Here is a 16746-nt window from a genome sequence, read left to right on the forward strand (position 1 = left end):
CCTGGGACACTCCCAGGGATCCAGGGGCAGCCACAACTGCTCTGGGCACCCTGTACCAGGGCTGCCCACCCTCCCAGCCAGCAATTCCCAATTCCCAATCTCCCATCTGTGCCTGCCCTCTGGCAGTGGGAGCCATTCCCTGTGTGCTGTCCCTGCCTGCCTTGTCCCCAGTCCCTGTGCAGCTCTCCTGGAGCCCCTTGAGGCCCTGGCAGGGGCTCTGAGCTCTCCCTGGAGCTTCTCTTGTGCAGGGGAACAGCCCCAGCTCTGCCAGGCTGGCTCCAGAGCAGAGGGGCTTTAGCCCCTGAAGCATCAACAATACGGAAATATTCTAAAGGTAGTATGTAAGGGATTAACATGAGAGCTGAACTTGGGAGCTTTTTTTCACAGACTGTTCCTAAAGCATCTAAGACTATGTCACTGTGTGTATTTTCACCTCACTGATACTTATTTCTTCTCTCTACAGATTAAAAATACTAGAAGAAATTCTGGACTTCTAAATATTGCACAGAGAAGTTGTATTATTCTCAATTTACTTTTCATATCACCAAGTCTTGTTACCAATATCCACTAAAACGAATTAAAATACATTACTTTTCAAAAAACAGAACACAAAAGAGCAGCCCAAATTCCTATAAAAATGGACAGCCACAGAGACTCCCAGGTGAAACATCCAACCCCTAGGAAAGAAGAGATGGCCCAGGTGATCAAACAACTACATTAGACCATCAGAGAGTTCTACACAAATCCAGACCACAGGAATCACATCCTTCATTTCAGTGATGCAGCCTAAGTGAAAGGCAAACCATCTTCACAGCCTCTCCCTGTCTTTACTATTGAGACACAAATACCTGCAACCAGAGGTTTTCAAACACCCATAATATTTTGTGAAAACAGGCTGAAAACCATATATGAAAGCAGATTATTAGGAATATGATACACAGTATAATGTAGAAAAAACTGTACAGACCTCTGATACTGCACTTTGAGGTGAGGAAGTTTGCTACAAATTAAAGCACACCTAGTGAACAGATAGGTCATAGAAAAATACTGATCTAGGTCTAAAATAAAAATTAAACTAGAACAGAGTGAGAATATGTGATACAGATAAAGGTTCTCCTACCACCCCAAGGTGCAGCAGAAAATAAAATTCCCTTTATATGAATCAGCTCCCTCCTAAACAGAGCACAATAGTCTCAAACTTCGAGGCTCTTCAAAGTGAAGCAACACAAATCTCTCTCAGTTTGGATGTTTTCACTACCTTCAACCTCAGTTTCAACAGATGGAATTTTGCCTTTGATGATTAGACAAAGTTGCCAAAAATGCAAAAGTCACATGTTTTCCAAATAATGGAGCTACTACAATCTTGATAAAAATTCCTTGAATAGACTCTTTATAAAAAGAACTATTCTGACCTGTTCTTTTGAAAGGAACAAAAATAATTAAAATATCCCACTCCTTAGCTGGAACAGAAAACATTTCTTAATCACTCTGCTGTTCACAACTGGCGAAAAAGAAAATCTAAACATTTCTCATCATCCATACACGGCACCTATCCTACACTGCAGTTATTTTGTAGAGCTTTATAATCAATTGTATTGCCTTTCTTTGTCCTACATTTGACTTTTAAGCTCCCATAAAATGCAGCGAGCATCCGTAAATGAGTCAAAACTTTGTCAACAGTGTCAACATTTCCAAACAACTAAGACTGCACCCTAAAAAAACCATAACTAGAGAAAATAAGGGAATGTAATAGAAATACCAGCTAAATTGTACTGGCACCACAGGGTGCTACTTAGGAGTGATGTAACTAGATCACAGTATTTCATTTTTCCTCCACATGCATTTATAGTTTTTAATGAAGTGAAAATGCACTGATAACAACCAGATGTTCAGTTATGGATACCAGCTCTTAACAAGCTGCTGAAAGAAGCCTTTATAATTTAAAGCTTCGGGAGCTCCATCCTGCAACAAAATGTTACCAATACTTTCTACATAGAAGTCATACAATTAAATACTAACATTGTATCTTTTTGCCAACTATGCAGTTCTAATCATTAATGTACACTCTTGAGTGCTAACATTAGCAAAACCAAAGAAAAAGCAGAGTATCCATAGCACACCCAAAGGAACCATAAATCAAACATCAACATTCAGTAACACAAGTGTTATAAGGGACTGCACAAGTCTAATTGTTGAAAACTGTATTTCCTATAAAATTAAACCTGAAACCTTTATCCCTGGCATTTTGTACAATGCAGCACAGCCTGTTTTTCAGAAAGGTAATTCAAGATATTTTTATTAACTCTCATACACAGCACCACAATATTGCAGAGTCCCAGAGCCCCTACTGCAACCTATTTCTGCCTTAAAGCACATTTGCCTTTTCCAATACAAACCAACTTTGCAAAAGATTTTCTTAAATTCCCTGTAAAAACCTCAGACACTTACAGAAATACTCTGCCTCCCAGAAAGGCTCTGCAGCCTTTCCTAACAAAAAAAAAAAAAAAAAAAAAAAAAAAAAAAAAAAAAAAGTTTCATAATAAGGGACTGAAATTTGACATTTATCTTATTCTACATCCCACACCTTCCTTATTAATTTTGAGAAAGACAGTCCAACTGCAACTTCCAAATATGCTCTAAGTTGACTTGTACGCAGAGATTATTCTGCCAAGGCTGGTAACTAGAACAAGTTCAGGGGTGAGTGACATCTGCCCATATTCAGGAAAAGACTGGAGCCTTCAGGAATTCAGTGTCCCTGACAAGCCCAAGCTTATTACCATTAAAATCCCAGAATGGTTTGGGTTTGGAAAGGACCTTAAAATTCATCCAGTACCACCCCCTACCTTGGGCAGGGACAACTTCCACTGTCCCAGGATGTTCCAAACCCTGTCCAGCCTGGCCTTGGACACTTCCAGGGATCCAGGGACAGCCACAGCTGCTCTGGGCACCCTGTGCCAGGGCCTGCCCACCCTCCCAGCCAGCAATTCCTAATTCCCAATCTCCCATCTGTGCCTGCCCTCTGGCAGTGGGAGCCATTCCCTGTGTGCTGTCCCTGCCTGCCTTGTCCCCAGTCCCTGTGCAGCTCTCCTGGAGCCCCTTGAGGCCCTGGCAGGGGCTCTGAGCTCTCCCTGGAGCTTCTCTTGTGCAGGGGAACAGCCCCAGCTCTGCCAGGCTGGCTCCAGAGCAGAGGGGCTCCAGCCTGGCAGCAGCTCCGTGGCCTCCTCTGGGCTGGCTCCAGCAGCTCCACGTCCTTGTGCTGCTGCAGCAGGGCTGGGGCAGCTCTGCAGGTGGGCTCTGAGCAGAGCACAGGGGCAGAGGGGCAGAATCCCCCCTGCCCTGCTGCCCACGCTGGGGGATCAGCCCAGGGCACAGGAGGTTTCTGGCTCCTAGTGCACATGGCTGGGGCATGTTCAGCCTCTCACAACCTCTGGGATATAACCAGGATATACCAAAATCCTTCTCCTCAAGGCTGCTCTACAACCAGCCTGGAACAACTGTGCATCTGTCTGCAAAATACCACACACAGGTAACCCAAGCACCTGACATGACATTCAGAACATGTTCAAAAGGAAGCAGTGCAAAACAGCTGCATAGGTACCTCTGTTGCTGCATTCTGAAGGTGGAGATGGCTTTCCATGCTTTAAAAAAAGTTACAGTTTCAGAGAAGATGAAAAATACAAGCTTTAACGGGTGCAGGCAAGTAATATATTCAGACAGCAGTTGCCAGCTGTATCGGTTCCTTTACCAAACTGCATCTACAGAACCCAAGGGACACACTAATGGTCAAAATCCTCTGTTTAGGCTATTGAATGCTCCTAATAAAATCTTTGCTATTCTGACATATGCTTCAAAGACCAGCTAAGCATGGAGATTTTAATGATCTGTCACAAAAAAAAAAAAAATCATCTTTAATAGTATCTTTACAGATAGACACTCTCTTACAGTGCCACTGCAAGCTGCCAGAACTGTCTGCTCTCTCACAGGTGATCCTACAAGTTTGATCATTACAATTTTGAATATTTCATGTACTCCACTCAATAAATTCCTTCCCCAAATTCACATACTAGGCTTGCAGTTCTCTTGATTCGTACCAGCTAAAGACAAAAATGGACTAGTCCCTTGAAACAAAACAGGCAAAGAATCTCTAGTGATACCTGACCAGGGAGAGGGAGGTAAGCAAGGAAACTCACTATGAAAACCATCCTCATCACTCTCTTGAACAAAATTTAAAATAAAGTAATACCTTATAACACCTTTTTGAAGAACACAGCTGGACTGTGTATTAGAGAGCACAAGTTTTCCAGTATGTCCTTTCCCCTATCTATTTCCCTTTTGATTATATGGGAACAAAATTCTTAGTTAAGGCATTATCACATTGTTAAACATATTCTAGTGATAAACAAGACAGTAATACATATTTTTGTAAGTGTTAGTATTTATTAGCAATCAGCAACATGCTGTTTCAGGAGAAGTTTAGCTAAAATAACTTATTTCACAAAAAAAGAACAACCAACCACAAAACAAAAGTCTTCCACATCTCTCTCTTATGAAATGTAAGTTTTTGATATAGCTGAATATCAAATTATGGATGGACTTTATAATTTGCTTTTTAAATAAGCCATTTTAGAATTAGATTTTGTAATAATCTAACTGCTTTCAGCAGCTGCTTCTACTTGCAGCAGCCACATCACACAGAAACAGCTGCTGAGAGGTTCAGTTGTAAAAGTGGGTGAGGAATATCATGTTGGCATATTTCTCCTGCTGGAAAGGCAGAATAAAGGATACCAGACTACACACACACACAGGTACTTCCAAGAAAGAAAAATAAAACCCTGCAGGATTTATGAACTTGCCCGTGTATCACAGTCCTCTAAGCCCTTTGTACTTCCTCTAATCCGCTCCAAACAGAGCTTGTATGTGCTCCAGGAAGTCCTGACAAGCTCTGTGAACTGACACTTTGAATCACACCACTAATTCATTACACTCTACCTACACAAATCCCTCACGTTAACGTTGACAGAGCTGCATCTAATAACAGCAGTGTTTCAAAAAACATGGCATCTTTGTCAGTTTTCCAGCAAAAAGAACAATCCCAGCTACAAGATAGCAGAGCTCTACACTACACTGTAACAGACAATCTGAAACTCCTCCAAAGCTGCCACACTTCAGCTCAGGCACTACATTTTAGACACAGACTACAATGCAATTTAACAACTAATTTAACACTGCTCACTCTACTTTTAGTAAAGTTTATCATGGGGAAAATAGTCAAAAGTCATCAGAACACTTCCAGAAAAGTGAAAGAACACTTTTTTCCCCAAAGAACAAAGCATGCTCTCCTACATAAAACACTGAAGTATGTTTTATGACACATTTCCCAAAAAGACGCGGAATACGTGGAATCAAACATTTCTCAAATACAACAGATGCATGAAAAAAAGCCATGTAAACAAATCTGGAGATCTACAGAAACATTCCATTTATTAATTTCTCTTGTCCCTTCTTCACACATCAATTCACTGGAATTTTAGAAATCAGTATTAAATAGCACAGTATGATTTATTTTTGCAATTTAAACCCCCACAGAACTGCAGAAGAACTTTAGTTTTCACCTTACTGCATACCCCAGAGCTGAAGTGACACCTCCACTGTACCTTCCCCTGTACCATGAGCACAACCATTTCCACCAGTTACTGTCTGTGTGCTGACAGGGGTACCTGAAACAAACGGAATAACTTCTGTTGATGGTTTGAACTGCGTGTGAGACCTTCATCATGTACTTCTTCCAAGAGAATATTCAGGGCTGGCACTGGCAGCAGCTTAACATTATCTGTACTGCTCCATCACATGGAACATTCAAATACAACTATTTAAATATTATAAACTCATTACTACAAGTTTCATATCCTCTCAAATGCTTAGTTTATAAAAGAAGACTAAGTTAAAAAAAAGAAAAAAGCCTACTTACAAGAGGGGAATTTCAACAATGAGCTGGACAAGGCAACACAGCAACTCTTCTATGAGGTCTTCACACTCTGCTCCTAAAAAAGAAACACAGCAAAGAATTTCTGGATTTTCAAATACCAAAACAAAGCAAAGATTCAAACACACAAGTGTAGATGATCAGTATCTTAATTAAGGAACAAAAATTAGAAGTTCTAGCTGTTAAAGGAGATAGGACATTTTCCTGAAATAGAAAGCACTTGAGATTATTAACAGAGAAAATTGTGATGCCTTCTCTTTTTTGCATAAAAAAGTAACCAATAACAACTGCATAAATTAAATGAGATGTTGCTGTTGTGGGAATGTGCTAATATTTAGCACATCCAGCCTTCCTTTGCTAGTACAGAAGATCATATTAAACAGTGTTATTACTAACAGCTGAACAAATCACCGGTGACTTCTCACTGTCCCACAGTTAAATGCCCTCTCAAAATTCCCTGCACTTCACATATTTTCCCACTTTGTTTTCCAAACACAAGCGCAGAATAATCAGAGACAGTTTCATTTGCCTAGTATAGACTGAGCAACATTATAAAAGAACATCAAAAGAATGTGGTTACTAAACAGGTAGCCCCTGCTCTAGAGTAATATAGATACAATGTTTTCATGGATATACATTTATTCATTGGGGAAGTTGTCAATGACAAGTTGGTACATTTTAAGGGAACAGAAATCTTTCTCTAGTCATATATAATGTGATAAAATGCATGCAGTGATTAAGAATTATTTAAAAACTTGCAAATATTCTAAGCAATAAAACTGTTCATACTTTACATCAGTAATTTTTAAAAGCAATTGTAACAAAAGACTTTCAAGACTTATTGAGAAAAAACGCATTAAACCACTTGAAGTTATATAAAACCCCAGAAGATAAATCTCTTGGCTCATCTCAGGATTTATTCTGCTTTCAAAATAAAATTATGATGAGAAACCTACAACATCATAAAGAAGTGGAGGGGTTTATAGTGCTGAATGACTTAAAAGTGGCATAGCTGATTCCCTGCATTACAGCATTGCAGCACAATAATTACCCAAATGCCTGTTTATTTTGTATTTTCAAATAAATAAGTCCTGCCATAAACACAGCTTTATAGCCAGGTTACAGAGGTGTTACTCTGCTTAACCCAAGTTTGTTCTTGAATACAGAACTCAATTTTAAGAAGTACACCAGGGGGAATATTCACTATAAAGCAAAATTATTTCTTTCCACAATCAGTTTATTAAAAACACATTAAAAATTGTCACCTAGTGAACTGCATATTCTAAAGGAAATCAGTTTTTTATCACGGAAACATGGTTTCCTTTATATAGAATCCCCCATGAGTAACACAATGCAGCTCCTGTGAGTAAAACCAAGAACTGCTCAGGGTATTTAACCTTGGACAGAAACCACAGCCAATAATGGAGCACAGATAATATATTCTAAAGTAACTTGAATGTGACATTCTCCTAAGGCTTTCTGAACCTAGAAAATGCTTATAAAGCAAGACTGCTAGAAGTTCCCAACAACTACCTATTTTTCCTCCTAACAGAAAAAAGAGATAAGAAAAAGGTTAAAAAAGTAAAGTGAGTGCATTTTTAAAACATAACTATTTTCCATCACATTGTATGCACAACTCATCTGAACAGAGAATAAGGTTATTTGAATATGAAAGAAGGCTTTTCCCTCAAGACAATATTCAAAATAACGGAAGAAAAGACTGGGTTAGTACAGTCCCATAGAATGAAAGATGTTATTAAAAAAAAAAAAAAAAGCTTAATTGCCGTAATCAATGTCGTTCAGCTACAGTAATTAATGTATCCTTTTCCCAATTGGAGAACATGCATTCTTGTTTAATTTTCATCTTGCCAAGACAATGAGGAGGATGCAAGCCAAATCTATAACGTGAGAGAGAGCTATAAACACAGAACACTCTGTGTTTTCATAAACAATGCCTCTTTCAATAGCAGGATAAAGACAATACACACAAGACTCATTCACATTAATAGATCACATACTTGGATCAAAGACCTGTAAAGCCTTGGGGAAAATAAGTACAGGGTGAACCTGTCCAGATAAAATTAGAGAAGGGAGAGGAATCATAGGTGTATCTTCCGAACTCCACTGCAGATGTGACTGCTATTACATAGGTTTTAAAATGTCCAGTTATGCTGAAGTACCATTTTTTCATCAGCTATATTTAAGTCCTCAAATGTGGATTATTTTATTTTGCAAGTAATTTAATGGATTTTGACTTTTTGGTGAGGTTTGTTTGTTTTGGGTTTGGTTTATGTGTGTGTGTGTGTGTGTGTGTGTGTGTGTGTATGTGTGTGTGTGTGTGTGTGTAGATTTATATACATATATATATACAAAGATATATGTATATAAGCATATATATACATATTTATATACACTGTTAAAATTTTTTTGTAATGCAATTTTTTCATTTGTTTTTACTTTTTCAAAGTTACCCCCACCACTGGATTAGCACACACTACACAGCTAAAATGGCTTATGCAGAGGAACGTAGAGATGCCAGGAGGCCCCAGTTTTAAAACCAGTCCAGCTCCATCTTCTCAAGAACCTAACTACTACATTGGTAAGACCTGATCTGGTGGATGTGCTTAAGATCAACATCAGTAAGATATTCAGGCATAACAAGGTATAGCCTCATCTTAAATGCTACTTGTTTTTCTACCCTGTTGCTCATACAGAACCTGGATACAAGTAATAAATAATTCCTTGCAAAACAGACTTAGAGCTTCCACAGGTTTTGTGGTTTGATCTTCAGCTCTAATTACCCTCAAAAACTTACAACTTCTACTTGATAATAATGAGTACTTAAATTGATTGCCTTCCCTCATTTCCTTTATGTGATAGCTGAACACTCATGAAATCATTTAAGGCTCACAGTAAATGTGGTTTTATTTCTTCCCTTCGCTGTGTTCTCCTATTTGCTTTAATATTTCACAAACAGCCCTTAGTAGCCTTGTGTTTAAAAACTCCTGTACAGATAATTAATAAAGCTTCCTACTACAGCTCAGGGAACAGTTTAAATGAATTGACAGTCTGATTTAAAATACAATACTCAGCACATGCTCTCCTGCACCTTTGAGTCAAAATACAGTTAAAGACTTTGCAGAAATTACAGCATACAGACATAGGAAAAATGAATGATTTGTGTTAGTGACACTAACTCCAACTTCAGCTGAGCAGATGCTGACCCCACTTCAGGATTTATTCATATCAAGACATTTTCACTGAATCTTAAACTAAATGGGTTTAGTCTCTCTGTGGACTTTCCTGCAATCAAAATTCTCCAATATTCTCAAAAACTGTAAGCAAATTCCAATTATGGATGAAGAGGCAAAGGCTGCACCATCTGAAACTCCTCAAAAAGAATACATTTCTATTAATGGTAGGCCTTCTTTTGAAGGAAATCAATAACAGCACTATTAGCAGGGACTCAATCCAGGGCAATTTATTTGTTAGGCTAAAGTACACCCATGCACTCAAACCTCAAAAAAATCCAATTTTATGACACAAAGCACAGTTGCACAGCTTTCTTCTGAGCTTAAAGCACAGTGTTGCAGCAAAAAGTATGAACTGCACATTCAGAAAAAGTGAAAGCATATGAACTGCAAAATCTGAGAGAAGAATTCTTCCAGACAAGGCAACTATAAAACATGCTATCTGAACAATCGTGACTATGTCATATACAGCCTGTATTTCTGAACAGCCAGTGACAGGGACACTTTCCATACACCAGATTATAATTATACACTTCTCCCTGACACACCAAATACCCCAGAGCAGGTGCTGACTGCAGTGTGAGCATGCTGATGTGCTGGCACTGCAGTGAAGTGCTCTGAGCTCCCAGGTGCTGTACTTAAATCTGAGAGCATGGCACCAGAAGATAATGTCCAACCAGAAGGATAAAAATGTGATATTCATAGGGAAGCAAACACCACCACAGAGTGACTTCCAAAGGAGTTGTGAGATGATCCTGAAAAGAAAATAACCTTTCTCAGAAGGCTAAGAGACTGAACAGAGCATATGAAAATGGACCACAGCATAAAGAAGCTGTTTGTGTTGTTGGGTGTTGCACTGTTCTTTCCAATGACTACTGACCAGGGAGTAAGGAAATACAGAAACTTCAAAATTCAGACATTGCATTAAAACTTCTTTTAATATGGATATTTTATTTACATCACAAAGTTTATATAATAATGTCTTTTATAAGGCTTTGTTTTATGCTCACAATTGAAGAATTATAAATAATGCCAAGCTCTGGCAAATGAAAAAACAGTATGGATGACTAAGAACTTAATTTTTAAAAAGCATGTTCACCAAAGATAGCGAAATTTCTGTAAACATACTAATGAATCCATGTAAAATTAAGATGAATATAGGAATAATAATATTATAATAAGAAATTAATATTATTATAATAATTTATACATAATAATTACACGAATATTCTATTTTCCAAAAAGTAGACATCAAAAATTCAAGAAAGCTACACTTAATTATAAAAATACAAACAACAAAACACTTCATTTTCTTCTGCTTACTTTTAACAGGCCCTAGCACAACTACAGTTTAATACAATTCATTCATGATACTTCACCTTCCTATAGCTGAGCACAAGAACTATAGGAAGGTATATGTCTTATTACCACCTTCTGTAGATATTTTAAAGTAAGATTTTTAGGAATCAAAACTAATGGCTATGTAACCTCAGCATGTTATGAACCTCAACACCCTGAAGAAGTTCACAGGAACCATCTCCAACTGGAAACCCAAAGAGGAGGCAAGGAGCAGCTCATTTCCTGCCTCACCAGCAGACCACACACAATTACTTTCCTAATCAACAACATCCCATGAACAATCTGCTCAGAGGTAATTGCTAAGTACATTTGCTATTAATATGCACAGAATTATTGCTAATAAATGTCACTGTAAATTACAGTCAAGTGCTACTAGACATGGGATAAACTTGGGTCTACCCCAGTGACAAGAATCACTTTCCATACCACACTGTGAGGAACTCCCAGTGCAAGGAATAAAGATCACAGGGGTTCCAGCTGATAAAAGTCTCAGCTTTTCCACCCATCCCCCTGTGGCATGCTGTACATTGAAGCAAGAGGTGAGCCATTTTTTTAATCCAAGAATAAACCCACAGGCAGTCTGCAGGGATATCTTACACACAAGCAGATACTCCTTTCCAGTGTATCAGTGAGCTGACTTCCCTCCTGGAGATCACTCATCACAATTTAAATGCATTAAATAATTTCAACATGTAGCACTTAATCCTTTGGCACCACAGTTCTGATTTCCCCAGAGCACTGGCAGGTGCCAAGGAGTTAAACAGATTTTAATGAACAGTTTTCACTGCTCGATGAGCAAGCAGTGACTCGGTGCCCTCAACATGTGTCCTCATTGCAGGAAATCCACAGTCAGGCACTCTTGGTTGTTCTCACACCATCCACTCACACTGCTCTAGTATTCTGAGACTTTTTGGATTTCATGCAGCGAACAACATAAAATTAAACACTGAACAGTACTTTGACTTGGATTTGGCAGTGCTGGGTTGACTTGATCATCTTACCTTAGAGGGCTTTTCCAGCCAAAATGATTCCAGGATTTACCCCAAAGCAAAAGAAATCAAGGCTACCGTGAAAGCCTTATCCATCATTTGTGAGAGCATCATGATATAGGGCTACACAAAGATTTGTGGCAGAGAGTGCAACTAATTTTGAACACATTTGTATTATTCTTACTCAAAGAGCATCTCTCCTGCCATCTTCCATCTTGTATAACACATACTCCATTTCCTGGACATGAGCCCATTTTAGTAATTCTGCCTAAATTCTGTACTCTTGTTGGAACTCAGAATGTCTCTCAGACATTTTTAGAGGTTCCAGGCCTTGGTCAGAAGCATTTTAGACCCTGGCAGGCAGCTGCAAACAGCTGTGATTTTGAGTTTGAGCCATGGAATGAGTTACCAGCTTTGGAGGTGAAACAAGCAGTCACAAAGGGTTAGATAGTATAGTAAAAGTAGTTACAAAACAGAGGGGAAAATTTGCCCCCAAATTACATTTTAGCTGTTGCTTTCTCAAGGGGTCAATTCTAACCATAGGACTGTTACTTTTGATCACTAGATCCCTAAAAATAGTATTCATTCCAATCTGTGGCCACTGCTGGTTTATAAAAAAAATGTGAAAAGATGCATTAAATTGCAATATCAATATTCCAATGTTAGTACATGGCCACCTTCACCACAATTACTCTGAATAGGACCATTACCACCCTTTAATCTGTATGAAAATCACTAAAGCTCAGGCTGATCTACAGCTCCACATTACAACAACTGCTCAAAAAAGACAGATTAAGCTAAATCAAACTCTCTAGCACTTAATTTCTGGTTTCAAAGCAAAGTTTGGGATTGTGAGTCAAAAAAACCCATAGAATCATAGAAGTATTTAGACCTAAAGCATCTGAGAGAAAAGACCCTTATGATCAAGTACAACCATTAACCTAATTCAATAGTCCAGCGCTAAACCCCATATGCCACATCTACAGACATTACAACATTTAAGTTTCCAATGGGATGTTTGTTTCACTTGCACTTGTGTGTACCCACCATATGAGCTTGGTCCTGCTTTCTCTTCATAAGTAAAATGAAGTTGCAGCTCCTCTTCTGACATTCGACTGATGAATACTTTCAGCAAACAGCAAATAATGAATAGTGCATTGTGAGCCTGCCAGATAAAGAGGTGGCTAGAAAAGAACAAACAAGAATCAGTAATGCTTCACCAGCAAACATGCATCAAAAGCCACAAGAAAATAAATGTCAGAGTAGACAATGTTCTACAGTTGAAGCAAGGAAAAGCCATAGTGTTTAAGTAGGGAGTCTGCAGTTGATGCTACAGAAAACATAATGGGAATGTATTCAAAAGTCATTTAGAAAATACAAAATTATCCCTAACTACATTTGTGCCATTAAAAACACCGCAGCAGACAGAACTCTTTGAGGAACTCACCAAACAGTTCAGCAAACTTCTAGAGATCTCTAGAAACTATGGACTCAAGGCACACAAACACTTGAAAATTTCCAACAGGTTTAGGCTTGAAAGCTTCCTGGTTCCCTGAACCTTAGCCTCTTCCCGGGTGAACAGCTTTCAGATGACAGTAGGCATTTATGGACTTCATGAGCACCATACAGCGGGATTTTCTTATGCAACACACACAAATATTTTCCAAGCTTTCTGAATGAAAGGGAAATACATCTGCATAAAATTTTTTGAGTCCCAGTAAACAACTGTTGAGAAGCCCATGCAACTATTGCCCAAAGCTGCACTTTCAAGGTACCTTAGGATTAAAACAGCAACAGCTATCTGGGCACAAATAACTTCTTACTTTAGATGCAACAAAAAATTTGGCAGTCCTCGGAACAGGGAGGAATTCCAGCCCCAGATCTGATGAAAGTTAGACATTTATCTGTGGGTGTAAGGGAACAACTAGAGAAAGCCTCCTGCAAAAAAACCCCAGTCTGCACAAGTAACCTCTTGGGAGTTCTCTCCTGCTGCTGAAAGGGGCAACAAAACCAATAGCAGCTGCATGACATAACCGGAAAGCAGAATTTTCATACCTATTTAAATATTTATAGATATAGATATTTATAATATTTCAAGACAGAATACTGGCTCATACATTAAGTTCAGCCTAAAAGTTCAGACAATTCTTAAAAATTTCTAAGGCAGTAGTACCCATAGTTTACACCATTTATATAGAAATGTGTTCATCTAACACAAAAATATGTATTTTTGCCCAGTAATCTACTTACCTATTACACTTAATTTCTGTGTTTAGAGAAGTACTAGACATTTGTTCTGTTTCAAACAGCAGTCTAAGAGAATTCTAAGGTTCGGTCTGTGAGCATGTTAATTAGCAATGTAAAAAATTCAAAAGGAGCAGTATAAAATTAAACGGCACACACAGCTCTTTTCTGGGCACTTACTTCTGACATTCTGCTGAAATTTTCAACTCTTTGGTTCTAGAAAGAAAGACTTTAATCAAAGATCCAAGGTTTCCTGTTCGAGGATTCTTCTCAACTAGATGAGGAAAAACAAGATACAATTACAAAGTATGCATAAGCTGACACTATCTAGTGCAAATAATATATAAAAAACCCCCAAATTTCAATGTCTTAAGTAAATTCTAAATAAAGTTCTAATAAAGTTCTAAATAAAGCACAATATGTCTTGTTTTTCTGTACGAGCATTCTTCTTTCAAGATTCTCTAGTACATGGGTTATGTGGTTTATTTAGTCCACAATTTTTCTCTAAATACTATTAATCCTACATTTAAAATATCCCAAACATGGGATACTCATACTCATACTGCTTCCTTTCCAAGACTTGTCTCCCATCAGAAAACTGGGCAAGTCTTCACAACTACATTTCACGTTCTCACAAAAGCACTGATCACATTTGTATCATCCCTTCCTTTCATCCTCTAATTCCTTCCCCTTACTGATCAGCTTAAAGGGCAAAAGGAAAAAAATATAGTAGAGATGGAAATACTTGTTTTAAACTTTGCAGTCATATCAGGTTCTGTAAAAGAGTTGACAATGGAAGTAAAGGTTTTGGGTATACATAAACACACTCTTTACACTGCTTTAATTTTAGTAGGGCAACATATACAAATAGAATGCTAAAATCATGAATGTGCAAAGGGATGGTGTTTCCCAATTTTTCTGGTAAAGTACATGGAAAAAAGATGGCACAAGGTCTCACCTAAAGACTTGCAGACTGAGATTGTGGCTTCTTCCAAGAGCTTTAAATCAGCACTAGGTAAGAGAAAAAAAAAACAAAACTGGTTACACAAGCAATTGGGCTCCTGCACTTGAAGTGAAAGTTCATTACAAAACAGTAATAACATCTTTCTATGAAGCACTTAATTTTAGTCATCCATTAGCTCATTGAAGTCAGTTTGTCCAACCTCCCTGCTCAAGCAGGATCTCCTAGAGCCAGCAGCCCCTGACTGTGTCCAGGCGGCTTTTGAGTATCCCTACAAGCTCGCTGAGCAACTCATTCCAATGCTCTGTCTTCCTAACATCAGGCAATGCAATACCCTTTTGAAGCACAGCAACTATAAAACAAGAGACTAATATTCAAAAGTGAAATGTTTATTAGAATGAAATTATATCAGTGTCTTCTCCCAGGGAACATGGGACAGGATGAGAGAAAACAGCCTCAAGCTATGCCAAGGGAGTTTTAGGTCATATACTGGGGAAAATCCCTCTGTGGAAAGGGCTGTCCAGCCCTGGCACAGCTGCCCCGGGCAGAGGTGGAGCCCCCATCTCTGGAGGGATTAAAAGCCATGTGGATGTGGCACCTGGGGACATGGGTCAGCAGTGGCCTTGGTAATGCTGGGGTATGGTTGGACTCCATGGTCTTCATGGGCTTTTCCAACCTAAAGGATTTTGTGATTCCATGAGCATTTTATTACTGCTAGTTTTGCAACTTCAGTGCTGCCATGCTCAGCTTGGTGTTCACAAAAATACAAATAGAACAGCACCTGCCAGAAAGAACTTTATCTTTTTTTACAAGAAATTTCACATGAAATTATGCCCTTCTAAAAATATGAATAAAATAAACCTCAATCTCAAACTAAGCAGCTCTTTCCTTTTAACCAATGTTATTATAGTAGTGCAACAATCACATCAGATACAGCAAATTGTTCCCAACTTCATTAATTGCCATGTGATATGCCTCAGAAAAACATCATCTGAAAAGAACAATAAAGCACTAAAGCAAAACCTGACAGCAACCACTGAAACCACACCAGCTGCATCAAACACATACTTCTGACCTACCAGTGTAGGGCAACTGATCCTTAAAAACAACCTTAACAGATGGGAAAACAAGACAAATCATCAGATACCGTGTTCAGTGACACACTGAGCAATATGAATATTAATAAGTAAAGGGCACCCTGTTCCACCACTGTCATTAAAATTTTTTCCTTCTATCTTGTCTGAGTCCACCCTCTCCTAGTTTAAAACTATCACCTCTTGTCATATGATGAACTGCTCATATCATGAACATATGAACATATCATATCTTCTGCTCAGTGTTCTGGAAGAGATGGTAGAGCCTCTACACAGACTGAACATATATCCAGACCTTCAGGGACTTATGAAGTTCAACAAATTAAAGGACAGTCAAAAAATTTAGTTCAACACTTGCAATCCTTTTAAAATTTATATGGTAATCCAGTTTACAGCACACTGTTGCATCAACCTGAGATTATCAGTGGGGCTGTGTGGGAAGCTGCTAAACCAGCTCCAGTGCTGAAAACCCTGTAGAGCCATGCTCTTGGAAGCTGTGGAGTTTGAGCTGTTCCCCAGCTCATGAGGACTAGAAGACACTGTAGAAAGAGCAGTCAAAAAAATTATTTCAAAACCCTTCAACAGGAAATTATTCAAGATAGAGATGTCAAATTAAGTTTTAAGATGCCTGCAAATTTTCTTGTATATCAGACTAATTTACTGTGCAGTGAGATGACAGCTGAGACAGCTCTTCACCTACAGCTGAAGATCCTAAGACAATTTTAGATTACACAGATTGGCTTGTCTTGATATCAATTACCAGCATTCATTCTTCTCTTACAAACTGCTTTGAAACACAAGACTCAGAAAGAACAAACTTATACTTTGATATATACTTTAAAAACATTAGGCTTGGTCTCAAAGG

The 16746-nt window shown here is 38.5% G+C and overlaps 1 protein-coding gene across 13 annotated transcripts in view; it reads right to left on the reverse strand.

Annotated features, from left to right (window-relative positions):
* DYM (dymeclin) overlaps nucleotides 1-16746 on the reverse strand; it is a 209718-nt gene that overhangs the window by 173900 nt on the left and 19072 nt on the right. For 5 of the 13 annotated variants that reach the window (XM_085566101.1, XM_085566098.1, XM_085566097.1 and 2 more), the window contains 5 exons: nucleotides 14785-14837; nucleotides 14007-14100; nucleotides 12630-12766; nucleotides 5969-6041; nucleotides 5613-5717 (listed from right to left, as the gene is read on the reverse strand). In XM_085566101.1, the coding sequence (XP_085422227.1) occupies nucleotides 5613-5717; nucleotides 5969-6041; nucleotides 12630-12693 (242 nt within the window). In that variant the 5' untranslated portion in view covers nucleotides 12694-12766; nucleotides 14007-14100; nucleotides 14785-14837. Of the gene's footprint in view, nucleotides 1-5612; nucleotides 5718-5968; nucleotides 6042-12629; nucleotides 12767-13029; nucleotides 13255-14006; nucleotides 14101-14784; nucleotides 14838-16746 lie in introns of all 13 variants that reach the window. The other 8 variants (XM_085566103.1, XM_031507419.3, XM_085566100.1 and 5 more) reach the window with 3 other exon arrangements.

The sequence above is a fragment of the Lonchura striata genome, chromosome Z (genome assembly GCF_050655825.1).
Source record: "Lonchura striata isolate lonStrDom1 chromosome Z, ASM5065582v1, whole genome shotgun sequence".
Taxonomy (NCBI): Eukaryota; Metazoa; Chordata; class Aves; order Passeriformes; family Estrildidae; genus Lonchura; species Lonchura striata.